Source organism: Petaurus breviceps, unplaced genomic scaffold (genome assembly GCF_028583685.1).
Source record: "Petaurus breviceps papuanus isolate PSGF00001 unplaced genomic scaffold, PetGlider_PUasm1.0 90919, whole genome shotgun sequence".
Classification (NCBI taxonomy): domain Eukaryota; kingdom Metazoa; phylum Chordata; class Mammalia; order Diprotodontia; family Petauridae; genus Petaurus; species Petaurus breviceps.
Window position 1 is genome coordinate 28812201 of NW_027187378.1, and position 17233 is coordinate 28829433.

Below are 17233 nucleotides of genomic sequence, written 5' to 3' on the forward strand. Positions count from 1 at the left end.
ATGAAAATGTGGAGAAGAAAGGAGGTTGAATAAATAGGAAAAAAAAAATTACAAACAGAGGCTGGGGAAAAGCAAAGGAAGGAACCACAAAGACTGAATTGGTAAGACTCCAGAAAAAATAATATGCATTTTTACATGCATGTCAATCTATAAGATGATTTAGCAACACCATGAACTTACAAAACTGTAGTATCTTTTCCTTTTTTAGATTTTATTAAAGCTACTGGTTTACCTATATAATATAGACAAATAAAATATACACAAAATTATTTTCAGGACTGCTAAATATCATTAACATTTTCCAATACATTCAACATAAGGATCCAAGATTCTGAACATGCCATCACCAAAAAAATGCAAACCTAAAAAACAAAAAGGAAAAAAAATTAAACAATGTCAAAAGTAAAAAGACTTACTTAGAAAAGAGTAACATTTAACATCATATTTTTTATAGCAACATTCATTTCCAAGGTAAAATCTTAACAGCCCTATGAAGTAAATATTTGCATTACCTTGAACATGACAACTTTGCTAAAAACTAAACAATGTTTTTTGTCCTCACCACAAAGCTGTGTATTCAAATGTGACTGTTTCTGGAAGGATACTCACGATTTATTACATAAAACTAAGAAGAACATAAAATTCTACTCATACAACTTTTAATCATTTAATCAACACTGGGTCAAAAAATCATTTGTGCTAGCAATTTCTGTCTAATTTATTATCTTATCCTAAGAATTTGGCTATAATCACATCATTAACCATATCACAGTAACTAATATTCAGTGTTTAGAGTACTATATTTAGAAAAGTTTTTGACTATTGTGTACAATTTATGCCCCCAGAAATGGATGGTAGTAAAAAAAAAAAAAAATCATGTGGACAACAGTAAAATTCCACACCATCTGTCATGAATTATATAACTTTTTTGAGATAAAAAGAAAAATAAGATTCTTTATGGAACATAAAGTACCCAAAACACCACTATTATCAAGCAGTTTCTATGTAAACTTTAGTTAAAGAGACAGCTTTTGTCTGACTGAAAGAATGATTCAAATCACAGTATTTTAACAATGATATAAGGTAGGTATTTCTTATTAAAATAAATCTGAATACACACACAACTTAAGGATACTAAAAATTCTTCAACTTGGGCTTACAGACGACACTGACATCTGTCTATTCAATTAGTTCTGCCAAGAAAATCATTAAAGTTAACATTTCCTGTGCCACAGCTGAACTTGAATGAAAATATGTTCAATGAACTTATTCATATTAATTTTAGTCAGGAGAATAAAGGGCATTTTAGTTAGGATATAAATTTAGATCACAAATACAATAAGATCCAAAAACTTTCAGTCTTATATGATTAATATAATTTAATTTACTCAATTTAGGTAAAAATTCAATCCAAAATACTGGGGTTAATTATTTTAATGCACGTGATCAACTTTCATGGGCATTCCTGAAAGCCACAAACATGACGAACAAGATTCTACTAAGACTTCAAAGTTTGAGGCCATTTAAGTAAGATAGTAAGCAGTGGAAATATATATGGTTCCACAACTACATTGTTTGATACGTATTATAAAATAAAATGTGAAAAATTTTATAATGTAAAGTTAAATTCTGTCATAAATACCATTTTTAAAATATCTGTGCACAAGTTTCGAAAGCACCATTTGATAGTCTATTAATTAAGGAATATGTGATACACATTAATTTTAGTATTATGAAATAATTTGGTTTCTTCAAATTTGTTCTAAATATTATTTATCTGTGACTTTTTTATTTATCATCCAGAATGGTATGGCAACTTAGTTTCTTTATATACTCATCAAATTACCAGGTAATGTATTCCTGCTTCAATAATGTGAATGCTTAATTTAGGATGAAAATAAATTAATAAGCTATCTACAATAAACTATAGCAACTAATTTTGCTTTTAGCGATATTACAACCTTTTTTCTTTTAAAGTATGAGGAACAAAAAGAATGTCATAAAACCTCACTAATTTGAGATGACAATGTAAAATATGAATTATGAAACAATGAAATCCCTTTAGAACATTTCTATTTGTAAGGGTCAAGATTAACATGCTATGTAACTTTGCTATTAAAAATTTTCAGCCTATAAAGATGTTTCAGAAGAGACAGTCCAACAACTGACAGGCTATCTAAATTTCTCTAGTAATGAGGTATTTTCTAGTATGATTCTACTGCATTTTTCACATGGAGTTTTGCTACACTTAAATTACAGCATATATTATTAAAGATACATTAGAGAGAAGGCTATTTTAGAAATCAAGAGACCCACGTTTTTCTAGTCCTCATTTTGTCCACTTTTTTTTCCATTTGTAAAATAATGTTGGACTAGATCATCCCTAAAGTTCCTCCCAACAGGATTCTAAATTATAACCAAGTAAAATTAGGTAAATCCAAAAAAATTATAACTAAAAATAAATATAAATATCCAAGTCCTTTAAGAAAGAAAAAGTAACACACTAAAGAAATCTATTTCTTAAGCTGTATGTTTAAAAAAATTACCGATTCTCCCCATTATCTGTAAATACATTTTCAGAGGAAATTATTCCAACTATAAATTTCTAATTAGTGAGGTTTTACCACAAATGTTTTACTCTAGTTGTTCATGTAAGTTTTCAAGTTAAAAAAAAACTATGCATAAATTCATGAATATAGAAAATTTAGAAAGAAAATAAAATTCTTTTATTGAAGCATTATCTTTTATTTTCTGTGTCAAATAATATGTAATTGAACATGTTCTTGTCACAAATTATAAAAACAAAACATCTTAAACAGGAAGGAGCTGGGGTAGGAGGACAAAGACATGGAAAAACATGAAGGCCTCTCTTATTGTTCCATTACCATTCTGTTTGAAGTAGTTTCAGGACGATGAGATCTCACACCTTCTAGTCAGAAATCAGATGACCTCAAAACAACCTCATTTCAGTCTTAGGCCTCATGTCTTTCTCTTAAAGCTAAAAATAAAAATACATATGAATGAACAAATGATTGTGAAATGATAATCTAGCATGAACTAAGAAATATAAAAATATCAGAAATAATTCTATTCACAGAAGAATGAATATGTACACATCACCACACATAGCATTCAATGATATCTAGTATTACAGGTTTTTTGCCAGTATTTTTCTTCCCCTTATCATTTGTGTATAATGAAAATTTACGGGGCGGCCAGGCAGCACAGCTAGTAAGAGCACCAGCCCCAGAGTCAGGATGACCTGGAGATCGAATCCTGGGCTCAGACACTTAGCACCCACCCAGAAACACCTGGCCATGTAACCTTGAGCAAGTTACTTAACCCCAATTGCTTAGGGGCGGCCAGGTGGCTCAGTGAGTAAGAGCACTGGACCCAGAGTCGGGATGACCTAGGGATCGAATCCAGGCTCTGATACTTAGCACCACACCCAGAAATAACTGGCCATGTCACCTTGAGCAAGTTACTTAACCCCGATTGCTTAAAAAAAAAAAGAAAATTTACTTCTGTTTTAAAAATCAAAAGATGTATCTTACATGTTCATCTTCTGAGGTGCTAATAAATCTTTTTTACAGTTAACCAGCTGCCTACAACAATCAAAGGTTACTTTTGAGAAAATGAGGAGGCACCTTGCAGAGGTAACTACTTTACACAGAAACTAAGGCAAGTATAATCAAACTATAAAAAACACTTGCTTCTCCAAAACACACCTAATTGACTGCTTCTAATTTTAAACAAAGGTTAAACCTAACAACACAACAGATAAACAAGAAGTTTCTGAAGTGAAGGTCTGGGTATCCCCAAAAGGAGCTTTTTTGCAAAGACCACAGAGTCAAAGCTCTAGTGAATTTATTGTAAGGACACAAGTAAACCGTTGTATGAATCTCTAACGTTTCCCCCTTCCAGTTCTACGATTCTTCAATAAGTAAAGAGTACTTGCTTCCTTTGTCTTCTTAGTGAACCTTTTTCCTCTATTTCTTCTTTTCTTCTAAAAAATCTATGTTATGGTGACAAGTTGATGTGGGAAGTGGGGATGGGAATGGGTTGAGGAACATTGAGGTTAGAATTTCAAAATCAAAACATTTAAGATCAGTAGAACAAAAAAAAGACACCATTTTAGACACATATCGTGTGACTGAAATTGCACAAAAGTTGTTCTTTTTTCTAGAAGGGGCTTTCTGATTGAATGAAAAGTCTGGCTCAACAAGTCAACTGGGCAAATGCAGAGCCTCCATTCTGGAAAGGCCAATCATCAGTTTTCCTTTTATGGAAGCATAAAAACTCAGTGGTCCAATGAAATACCAAGAATGATGCTGATTGGGTACATGTACTCTAAGCAGGCATAGAGAGCTATATATGTATTATGTATACTGCACTGCTATCAGAAGGTAGTCTCCTTCAGCTAAGATATTTCTTTTTGCTTCAGTTCGGTAATTTTAATTATCTCTAGTCTTGCAGATATTGGTGAGTAATATTCTTCCTGGGCTCCCTAAGAATCCTCCCAGCCCCCAAGAAAGTCCCCAACAAAGTCACTGAGAAACTCCAAATCTGGGAAACTAATAATCTAGTTTGTCAGCATTAAGTTTTTGTTTTCATAATTCTAAATTAATCCAAAAATGAACTCTGCTTCCTTTAGAGAGTACTATTACTTCCTAAAACCCATTCCATTCCAAATTTAAATTATAATTATTCTGTTTCCACCTATTTTTAATAAAGACTATGGCATCCAATTCTGTTTTAGAAATTATTTGGGGCAGCTAGGTGGCACAGTGAATAAATAAAGCACTGGCCCTGGAGTCAGAAGAACCTGAGTTCAAATCCAGCCTCAGACACTTAACACTTTCTAGCTGTGTGGTTTAAGGCAAGTCACTTAACTCCAACTGCCCTGCCTTCCCCCCTCCAAAAAGACAAAAAAAAAAATTATTTTAGCATTAAGTGTATTATTCAACTTCTAGGGATGAGTTTTTTAAAATGGAACTTTCATTTACATCAAGAGGAATAATACCAACTAAGCAAGTAGAGGAGAATACAAACAAATCTGCTAGAAAACAAAATCCTGGTCAAATACCTTAATACTTTATCTTGGCCCAAAGTAAGAAATGATGAAAAAGTTTCCTAAAATAATTGACAAAAATGAGGTCAGTTTCAACTCAACTGCTCTATATTTCACATTTAGTTCTACTAGACCTTACAAAAAAGTGAATCTGTTTTGTCAGAGTTTAGTGCTATAGGCATATTATACATTCCACCACTAAAGACTTTGTGAGACAATTCACATCACGGCATGACGGCAATACAGAATTCCCAAATGATATGTATGACTGGAGTCAATAAACTCCTGAAGGCCCTACAACGGTTTCAAGTTCAGGACCAGCAATGGACTATATGGATGGGGCAGAGAACTAGCCGATGCATAGCCTAAATTGCACTGGGATGCAACTCTATAATTCTTGTATAGCTCAGATTTAATTGTCTCTGGTATGTTTGCCTTTTGAGAAGTGTTGGGAGGAGCATCTCCTACCAGTTCCTGTAACAATGACTAGCATACAGTAGTCAATCAAAAATACTTCCTTTAAAATGAGTGAATCACTATAGATTTTACAAAAAGAGACCATGTGAAGAAACTCAAAATGATGTTTTGAAGTATTTTAAAAAAGTTTTTTAAAAAAGTTTATGTCATGATAAAATAAAAAGGAAAAGGAATATACAGACATGTTATATACCTCTTTTATTTTCTAAAGGAGTACATTTTTCTCAACAACATCCTTAAGGTAAATTAATTTCTTTCCCTTTTTTTTTTCTTAAGAAAATTTATTTTATATAATAGTTTTAAGTCACAATCTAGCCTAAAACATATTAAGTCATTTTAATAGTTTTGAAATTGTATAGCATTTTTCTTTTCTTTGGGACAACTCCTATTACCAATTCAACTTGGTACCTCAAATGCAGCAACTTGTCTTAGACATAGGGGTGGGGAACCTGTGGACTTAAGGTCACACAGGGTGCAGTCTTTTGACCGAACAAATCCTTCTATTAAGGGGATTTGTTCTGTGAAGTTGAAATTCAAAGGGCCGCACCTGAGGACCAACAGGACTAGCAGGTTACCCATTCCTGTTTAAAGAACTGTCCTAAGCCTTGAGAGATTCAGAGATTTTTCAGAAGAACCGGGTGAATGCAGGACTTCTCGGCTCTAAGACAAGCTCTCTACTATGCAAAACTTGCTCTCTAAGTCCTTTACTATTTCATATACTGAGAGTCTTTGTAGGCATTTAAGCAAAACCATGTCTTGTTGGGCACTGGAAGACAAAAGAACAAGCAAGTGAAAAAGGCCAACATTAGAAGTTTGCTAGACACGAAAAGTCAAGAAGATAACAATGTTTTATTTGGATTAAGAATCAGTCAAGAAATTATCATCTAAGTCTAGAGCGCAGATTTTAGTCAGAAATGCTGGAGGTCCACATAGGCAGAAAGGTTTTGGGTTCCAAGCAAGAAGGCTATGTTTCAAGCATTTTGGAACCCAGCACAACTTATTAAACTAAATAATCATTCATTTGTCCTATAAAGGAAGAGACTACAATGATAAGAATATATGCCACTTAAGAGGCAGGCAGTGATGAGAGGAAACAGAATGCAAAAGATATAAAGAATGCCCAACAATATTATTATTGCTTAAATATAATCCAGCAATAAAAGTTATTTTAAGTAAGCCATCTGTAGAAGATTACATTCTTGTAAACTACTCCTATGCATAAGTAGTTTAAAGCAGGGGCAATAAAGTCCTTAAACCTCAAATGAAAAGCTATTTGATCTTGTAAAATCAAGAGACTTTTTGGGATTCCAAAAGTTTCTGAAAGAATGCTTATGCTTTTATCAACATTTTAATAAGAAAAATAGTTTTCATCTATAAAGTGTTTTATGGTATGTGTGTGTGTATATACCGTGTTTCCCCAATAATAAGACACTGTCTTATAAAATTTTTTGGAAAGAAAAACACCAGAGGGCTTATTTTCAGGGGAGGGCTTATGTTGTCCTGCCTCAGCTCTCCTCCGCGGCACTGCTCTCAATGGCGCCAGCAAGCAATTCACTGGGGAAGAACAGGATGACGCACTCACTGCTGCAGCTCTGATTGGATGCAGCTCGGAGCACGGCGTGCGTTTCACCCGGGGCGGGGGGAGGGGGAACGGTGCATACAGAGGTACCGTAATGTAACATGTAGCGCAGGGGATCACCTTCACTACAGTAGCAATCTCAATAGGGCTTATTTTCGGGGGAGGGCTTATTTTAGAGGAATCTTACACAGTAAGGGGAGGGCTTATTTTCAGGATAGGTCTTATTATCGGGGAAACACGGTGTGTATGTGTATATATATATGTTTATGTCCAAAAAATACCAGATCTCTCAAAAACTTATGAAGCAACAAGGAGTTGATAAAACCTCGCCAAACCACAGAATTATTTTAATTTAATAATAAAGCACACATGGAGAAACCAAATTAGAGTTAGCCACTGCCACGTGTCATTTTTGCATTTAGTCTCCTCAAACTTCTGAATATTACCCAATTATCTATAATGCATACTGGAATTGGAACAAAAAATGAAGCAAAAGAAAAGCCAACCAATGTAAAAGGACACAGACTAAAACAGCCTGATTTTAAGACACAAAAACAAAATGACTGTTTGAACTCTATAATAAGACCAAAAAGTTAGTTTCTGATTGGTCTGATTCAGTCAATAAGCATGCTCCATAAGGCATCATACTTAAGCGAATACATAGAGCATATGACTGACTAATGTCTAAAAGCAGATAGATGGATTATTTTTGTCTACTATAACAACTTTGAGCTGCAAGCAACCTCTTAGACCCCTTTGATCATCCTACAGGGTTTCATGAAATAGTTATTTTAACACTGCCCTAAAAATGAATTTGGCCAGCTGGGTAGAAGTAACATGTGGAGGGAGAGAAAAATCTATTTTCATACCAAAAAAAAAAAAAATCAAAATGAGAAAACACATGAGTAACTTCAGCATGTATCAAGGGAGGAAATGTGTTCATTTATATTCTGACTCAAAAAATAAGCTGGTTTTAATGAACAATGTAAGTTGTAAAAAGAAAGTGGCATATGCCACATATATAACTAAACTAAAATATTCTGAATGAATATTCTTAAAGACTTGCTTCAAAATAATTTCCAGAAAAGCTTCCAATTGCATTTATATGCAGACATCCTTGTATTAGTGCTACAAAAATGCAACACAGAAAAATTCCTGCTACTATTTTTTTTAAACATAAGTCTTTATAAACATTTTCTGTTCTAAAACTGAATTGAGTAAGGACTTTATTAATCCAGGAAAAGTCGACTGTCTCACTTATGAAATCCACTCAAATTAACAAAATGTACGGAGCTGTGCTAGAGGACCCCATAAAGAATATACCAAAAATATGCCTTCCCCTTTCAGGGCCTTCCATGTCAGCACTCATCAGTTTTCTTAGAAACATGGATTATTTTCTTGAAAAGAGTTGAGAAATCAACTACATTAGCCTCCTTTGAATCTGCAGATGAGGACACAGACTGAGAGGTGAAAGGACTTGCCCAAGGTCATACAGAACAAGTGGCATCAGCAAACCCAAAACTGCAGCTGCTGAAGCCTCATCTGGCCTGCTCTCCTCTGCATCACACTTGTTCCTAGCCCTCCAGACTTAGACTTACTCCACAAGTCTGTAGGCTGCCATGTTCATTTGAACAAAGGTTCATCCTGAAGGCAAGCTCTTTGAAAGAAAGAGATGACATATATTTATACATTTATAGACAGATGATAGAGGAAAGAGAGGAGAGAGAAGGGAGAGAGAGAAAAAGAGGGTGATGGAGAGGGCTAGAGAGAGACAGAGATATTTATAAAGAGGAGGAAAGAAAAGATGATGGGAGGGCATCTGTACCAGTCATTTCACTACTATAAGAAACTCTTCCAGGGCGGCCAGGTGGCTCAGCGAGTAAGAGCACCGGCTCCAGTGTTGGCATAACCTGGATCAAATCCGGGCTCAGATACTCAGCACCACGCCCAGAAATAACTGGCCGTGTAACCTTGAGCAAGTTACTTAACCCCGATTGCTTTATAAAAAATAAAAAAAAAAAACTCTTCCCTGGAGTAACTCCTTCCCCATTGTAATAAAGGTCTGTACCTTTTCTGTAAATTGCAACTTATACTCTTAGAGCAAGTGTCCTAACCTGGGGTCTATGAACTCTTTTAAAAGTATTTCAATTTAATTGGTCTTCATTCCATGATTTAATTTTATGACTTTAAAAACATTTTTCTGAGGAGTCCATAGCCTTTACCAGGGTCCATTAAAAGAAAAAAAAAATGGTTAGTAACCCAAAGGATTGCCTAAAATACTGACTGGTTAAGTGACTTACCCATAATTCTAGATAATTCTAGACTCAAGAGTAAAAGAAAACTTACCATGACATTGTCTAGTACATGATAATTTGCCATGGATCAATACATATCTGAAGTGGAACTTGAACTCAGGTCCTCCTGATCTTATCTACTATCCATCTCTCTCTCTCTCTCTCTCTCTCTCACATACACACACCCCCCGCCAAAAATCAGTTAGTAATGATTATTTTATTTATTTTTAGTTTGATTATAGGATTAAACTCCCTTCTTCAGGAAAAGCTAGCACTAACAACTAAGCCAGACTAACAGTCTCTTAAGTCTAGACTATCTATAGATTTAGTGAATGGACAGATTGATAAGACCTTATCATTCAGTAGCTGATAATTTAGTGGAGTAAAATAATCATAGGATTATAAGGGTTTTTTTTTTTTTTTAAGGCTAAGTTCCTCTTTCTAGCATCTGGAAAAAGGGATGGGGGTAGACCAGATGCTAAGTTCCCCTTCCTAGAAGTTGAGAAAAAGGGGGTTAGTCTTAGTGGATAAGCTCCTTTTCTTGAGCTAGAGGTTGAGTAATGGAATCTTCTAAGGTTGGCAGCTGGAAAATGGGGGTGGGGAGGGGGAAGGATGGTGGAGAGACACACACTAACTACAAACCACAAGTTCCCCTTTTTGGTTATAAAAGGCATTATCTGCAGGATTGTTGGGTTAAGAAAGCCTGCAAGAAATGTACTAGTCATGTGACCTGCCTTCTTGAATTATGTTCAAAACAAGTTTCTATAATTTTTTTAATTTGTCTCTTCTGTTTAAAAAAAAAATGAGCTCTGTAAAATCACTCCTTATCTCTGACATCTGAGGAGTCAGGTGACCCCATTTGATATGCAAATGCTAGATATGCAAATGAAATCATAGAACTTGGTAACTTTATCTTCAGTTTCCTTTTATTTCGTAATTCATTTTAACACACAGGTTTTTCATTGAAAAATAATCCCAATTATAAGCTACATTCAAGTTTTATGAAAGCCAAATTTGAGTGAGGAAAGTATGGTACCCATTCAGACTAATGATAATTCTAGACTCAAGAGTAAAAGAAAACTTATCATGACTACATGATAACTCGCCAAAAAACATAACTGCTCTCAATTTATATCTTTAGGTAGGCTAAAACTCTTGAAGAAACTGGTATTTGGGGGATGTGGGGGAGGGGAAGAATTCAATTTTACGCTCAAGTTATTTAGAGCAGGCTGTAGAAGAATGTAATCCCTAGGTTTGGTAAATACAACTTAATTGTTCTATTTTCATCATAGCAATAAAAATCCACTTTGTATATATCTACTGTTCTATAACTTTTAGTCCAATTCTTCACATAAAAGAGCCCTTCTGCCACCATCCTTTCATCTAGAAAATTCCAAAGTCTTTCTTTCATCTTTATCACTGCGTACATGAGATTCTTGACTAACATCAACAATACTGTATTTCTCAAAGACTGCCCCAAGGTCAAAGACAACATGAACACAGTAAGACCTAACATGACTATGACTCATTAACCAGGTACTAACAAATAACTAGTCACCTTCCAAGAGTAGGACAAAACTGGGAAGTATCAAAGTCAATGAAAACACCAAATGTTGCTCAGTTATTTCCGCTGTCCAACTCTTTATGATCCCATTTGATATATTCTTGGCAAAGACACTACTCTTGTTTTTGCCATTTCCTGCTCCACCTCATTTTACAGATGAAGAATTGAGGCAAATGGGGTTAAGTGACTTGTTGGGGGTCACACAACTGGTAAGTGTCTGAGGCCACATTTGAACTCATGTAGATGAGATGAATTTTCCTGACTCTAGGCCCAACACTCTATCCACTAGTCCACCTAGCTATCCAAGGTCAAAAGTTTAGTTCTAATAAAATTCAAAAAGCACTGAAATTAGATAAGTAATAGGTCAATTGTAAAAGCTAGGATTGCTGAAGTACTACAATGAGGTCATTTGAGATTAATAGAGGTGGAAAGGAAGTAGTAAAAAAAAAAAAGTGGCAATATAACATGTGCTACTTTTCATTCTTTCCTTCTCCCCCTCTTACCCCTTATCTAAAAAAAATTCAAAGGCATAAGCAGTGAAGCAAATAAAAAAGAAAAGTTAAAGGTATTAAGACAAAAGCTGTGAAAGAAAGATACTCAAATGCTTGCTGAATGAATAATGGCAAAACAACAGAACAGGAGAGCTTCTCATTAGGCACAGTCCTGTTGTTAGAATGTGGACAAAGGCAGGGCTGCCCCAATTCTTAAATAAAATAGGTAGCCTCTGTGTTCCCATCACATAATTTAAAGGGCATCTCAAAGTCCCATGTGTCCTCAAAAATAGCTTCTCTTACTTTTATGATGGCTGAAATTCCTACCATTTTTGCTAATGACTATGTTGTCTAAAGGCAGTCCTTAAATGTTATAAAAAAAAAAGAGAGGGTCTACAATAAACGTTCATTCACAATAACGTACAATGCACCTCTTAACACACGCACAAAAAAACTCTTAATAGTAGCCTTTATCCTTTAACACTAGCATTATAAAGGGATTCTAGAATGTCCAAAAAAACCCCCAAAACCCATAAATACATTTATAAAATTTTATAACTGACTTTTTTATATCAAATTGTACTGTTAATTACGCTCATTTAAAAACAAAGCATTAGCCTCCAAATGAAAGGTTACTACTGATAGATCTCCAAATGAAAAATGCTCTGTGAACTGTGAGCATTAAAATGTCTCTGATGACAAATAAATCCGTGGAAAAGAACATGAGCGGAGTTTATCTTCTTCATTATAGCTGAATAAAGTTTCTGCCACCACTCCAAACTACTACATTAGGGTCACTTTATATAGTTTGGCAATACAAATGTTTAGCTATTAAATATTTTTCTTCACTCATAAAAAGTGACATAAATCCAATAACTGAAAATATTCATTGTACTCTAATTCTGGTGTGCCTAGATCAGAAACATAACTCGGAATATAATATATTCATGACAGTGAAGATTTCACTGGTCAGATACTATACTCACACACTAGGTCTCTGAAATTGATTTTAATTTAACTTCACTTTAATGTTGGTAGCCCAGAAGACTCTTAGGAGATTGCTCAAATTATCCAAGGAGAAGAGGAGTTAAATGTATCTTTAAGAATATGTGTACTCTGTCTTTGTCATGATAGCAAAATAAATGAACATTCAATTGCAGTTCTGCTGGGGCAGCCAAATGATGTTAAGAGGCTCTATCTAATTCTTTTATTTAGGGACATTCAAACAATCCTTTAATGAATACTGACTGACTCTAATAATTAGAGATATGCAAATTAAAGGAACTCTCAAGTTCCACCTTACACCCATCATTTTGGAAAAAGATAATAAAATGGAGGGGGGGACCCAGGAAGAGAACGATCATTGTTGGAGGGTCTGCTAGAAAACAAGTACACTTAATGCACTTGGGACCTTTCTCTATCATGCCCCAGAAACCTATTCATCCTGCAAGTTCACTCCAGTCTGGTATAATTCATACACTTCAAGCACTGTCTAAGGCCTCTCCCAAGGATTAGAAAGCTGCTCCCAGAACTCAAGGCCAGGCTGCCTCATTACTCTCCAGACTACACTCGACTTTCTTCACCATGCACACCTGGAACAGGTCATCTTCATTTGCATACTATCTTCTTTTCAGGTTCATTTTACATGATATGCTTCTCCACTGGAATGTAAGCTCCTTGACAGCAAAAATTTTCTGCCTGTATTTTTTTTTTCAGAGCAATTAGCACAGTATCTTGCACATAGTAAGGCTTTAATAATAAATACTTGTGGACCAACCAATTGACTGGTAAAGCAAAAACTGGTACAGTCATTCCAAAAAGAAATCTGCAAACCTGCCCCAAAAAGCATTAAAATTGTGCACATCCTTTGACCCAGTAAACTACTACTAAGCCTTTATCCCAAAGGGATCAAAGGAAAGAAGGACAGGATTCTTAAGTACAACAATATTTGTACCAGTTCTTTTTGTAGTCACCCCCCCCCCAAAAAAAAAGGCTAGTAAGGGATGCCCATCCATCAGGAAACGGCTAAACAAATTGTGGTAACATCAATGGAATATCACTGTGCTATTAAAAAAAATTATTAAATGGATGGTTTCAAAGAAAAATGAAAAGATTTGTGTGACCTAATGCAGAGTGAACTTAATAGAACTAGGAAAACGATTTCCACAATAACAGTACCTCCTCACCTCATCGCCCCCCCCCAAAAGCAAGCCTTGAAAAAAGAGAAACTCTGATTAATGCAATAACAAAATAAAATTCGAGAAGAGCAAAGATTAAGCATGATACTCATCTCCTAAAAGAAGAGAGGAAGGACTCAAGAAATAAAATGAGATTCTATTTTTTTTTTACACGGCCAATTCAAGGCTTTGCTTGATTATGCCTATTTGTTATGGGGGTCATCTTTTCCTTTTCTTTGTTTAAGGTGAGTCCAGAGGGTAAATTTGTGTTAATTGAAAGAAAATATAATTTCATTTAAAAAAATAGAAAATCACTTACTATGTGCAATGAACTATGTTAAAAGCCCTGGTAAGTAAAAAGATAAAAAAGATGCTTTCAATTTACATTCTACTAGAGGGAGATAAAGTTTACATTGTTATGATAAAAGTGGCATGATAATTATAAGTACAATGTCACATTTGTATTCTATGCTAATATGGAGGTAGGGGCTATTATTATGCCCATTTTATAGATAAGGAAACTGAGGTAGGAAAAGGTTTAATAACTTGCCCAGTGTCACAGGGCTATTAAGTGTCTGAAGCCAAACTTAAACTCAAATTTTCCTAACTCCAGGCCCAGCACTCTATCTACTACCCTACCCAGATATTTTGGGTAAGTTGTTTCCCGTTATTCTTACACTTAAGATTTGCTTACTGACTTATTCTACATCCCCTTCCTCCCAAAGTACCACACTCCACCAAACCAGCCCCACACTCATGACTAATGACCATTTCTTTTATCAAATCCAATTATCTTTTTCTCAGTTCTCATTCTCACTATCTCATAAATCTTACAAACCTCTAAAATTGGGTGACTTATGCAGTAGCATGTATTGCATAGAAAGTTATAAAAAATTAGATTTCTATTTATCTCCAGTTTCTGAATCTCATACCATAAACAATAAGTTAAAATTAATATCCAACCCTAATACAAAAGGTCACATCATTTCTCAAAGAAGATATCTTTTACAAGTATGGCTGGGAGAATATTATTATAAATAAAGAACAGATTATAAAAAAACAAAATAGTTTAAAAGGCAGAATTTAAAAGTTTTTGCATGGATAAAGCCAATGAAGATACAATAAGAGAGGGGCGGCCAGGTAGCACAGCGAGTAAGAGCACCGGCTCCAGTGTCGGGATGACCTGGGGATCGAATCCCAGGCTCAGACACTTAGCACCCACCCAGAAACACCTGGCTGTATAACCTTGAGCAAGTTAATTAACCCCAGTTGCTTAGGGGCAGCCAGGTGGCTCAGCGAGTAAGAGCACCGGCTCCAGTGTTGGGATGACCTGGGGATCAAATCCAGGCTCAGATACTCAGCACCACACCCAGAAATAACTGGCCATGTAACCTTGAGCAAGTTACTTAACCCCGATTGCTTAAAAAAAAAAAAAAGATACAATAAGAGAAAGAAATGCTGAATAGGAAAAAATACTTTCATCACATATCTATAATAAAATCTGATAACCCAAGTTATATATGCAATTGACACAAATACATAAGCCCAAAAGACACCCTCCAACAGCTAAGTAGTCGAAATATATGAACAGTTTTCAAAATAACAGCAAATTATAAATGAGCCATTTCAAAGCATACTCCAAACTGCTAACAAGAGAAAAATTGAAACAGCTCTGAGGTATCACTCCACACTCAGCAAACTGGCACAGATGACAAATAATGTGAATAATCAATCTTGGAGGGATAGTAGTATGACAAGAAAGGCACATTAATACACCACTGATGGAGGAATGGATTGGCCCAATCATTTTGAATATGTGCAAGAAAAATTATCAATCAAATTTTTCATACTCTTTACCTAGAGATCCCATTATCTGGCATACACTTCAAGGAGATCAGAGACAGAAACAAAGGTTCAATATATATTCCAAAATATTCATAGCAGTACTTTGCTGTTAGAAAAGAAATGAAAATAAAGAAGGTACCAACTGACAAGGGAATGACTGAAAAAGACTATAGTATATGAGTATAATGGAATATCATTACTATGCATTTAAGAAATTACAAGTCAGTCAATAAACATTAAGAACCTACCATGCGACAAGCACTGAGCTAAGTACTGGGGAAAGTAAAAGACAGTTTCTGCCCTCAAGGCACTCAGACTCAAGGGGTGACAACATGCAAACATAGTACAAACAAGCTATACATAAGATAAAATGAAAATCTGGAAGGCATGAGAATTAAGAAAGATTAGAAAGGCTTCAGGTAGAAGGTGGAATTTTAGCTGGGATATGAAGAAAGTCAGGGAATCTAGGAGTCAGAGATGTGGAGAGAACACCACAGATGGGGGACAGTCAGGGAAAATAACGGGAGGCAAAAGACTGAGAACCTTCTATGGGGAACAGAAAGGAGGCCGGTATCACTGACTTGTACAATATGTGGGTGTCTGGGGGAGATTAAGTGTAAGAAGGCTGGAAACACAACAGGGATGGGTCAGGTGGGTGGGTTATGCTGAGTTTTTAATGCCAAGAAGATTTTATATTTTATCTTGGAGATGTTAAAGAACTGCTGAACCTTATTTAATAGGGTGCAGAGATGGTTAGATCTGGATTTTATTAAGATCACTTAAGCCAAATGGAAGATGGACTGGAATGAAGGGAGATTTGAGGTAGGCAGATCAATGAGCAGGCTAGTGCAACAGTCTAGCCATGAGGTGATGAGGGCCTGCACCAGCATAGCAGAAGCATCAGAAGAGAGAAGGGGATTTATATGACATATATTCTGAGGGTAAATACCTTGGCAATAGATTGGACAAAGGGGGTGAGAGATACTGAGGTGTCAAGTATGATACCTCGGTTGCCAGTACAGGTGGCTGAGAAGATAGTGGCGCCTTCAACAGTAACGGATAAGTTTGGAAGGGGAGAGGGTTGAGAGCAAAAGATAATGTGTTCAGTTTTCAACATGCTGCATTTAAGACGTCTACAAGGACACTCAGTTTGACATGTCCAATAGGCAGTTGGAGATGAGAGACTGGAAGTCAGCAAAAGTTAGGGCAAGGTAAGTTGATCTGAGAATGAGCAGCATAGAGATAATCAAAGTCATGGAAGATGACGAGATCACCAAGTGAAATGGTATATTAGGCCAAAAAAAGTCTCAGCAAGGAGCCCTGAGGGACAACCATGATTAGGAGACATTACCTGGATGAAGATCTAGCAAAGGAAATTGAGATGGAGCAGTCAGATAGGTAGAAAGAAAACATGAGGGCAGTGTCATAAAAACCCAGAGAGAAGAGAATATCCTAGGAGAAAAGAGAGAGAGGTCAAGAAAGATGAAGACTGATAAGAAGGTCATTAGATCTGGCTGGGATTAAGGAGAAGGAAGTTGCAAAAAGTTTCGACATGATATGAGATGAAGAGGAAAAAAAGGGAGCTCTTGGCAAACAGTATCAATTTTTTCAGTAAAAAACAATGAGGCAAGGCTCTCAGTAGAGCGCATGGAGGGGAGAGCTTTGAGGAAGGATGAAAAACTTTGGAAGTCAGTGGTGAGTGGAAAAGGACTAAAGTGGCAAAGTATAAAAGGAC

At 35.6% G+C, this 17233-nt stretch overlaps 1 protein-coding gene across 1 annotated transcript in view; it reads right to left on the reverse strand.

Moving 5' to 3' along the window:
• Nucleotides 1–189: 189 nt before the first annotated feature.
• Nucleotides 190–17233, reverse strand: part of LOC138152196 (XK-related protein 6-like) — a 93977-nt gene continuing 76933 nt past the window's right edge. The window contains exons 2-3 of the mRNA XM_069075971.1: nt 2886–2998; nt 190–362 (exon numbers count right to left, since the gene is read on the reverse strand). Coding sequence (XP_068932072.1) covers nt 2980–2998 — 19 coding nt within the window. The 3' untranslated portion in view covers nt 190–362; nt 2886–2979. The remainder of the gene's footprint in view (nt 363–2885; nt 2999–17233) is intronic.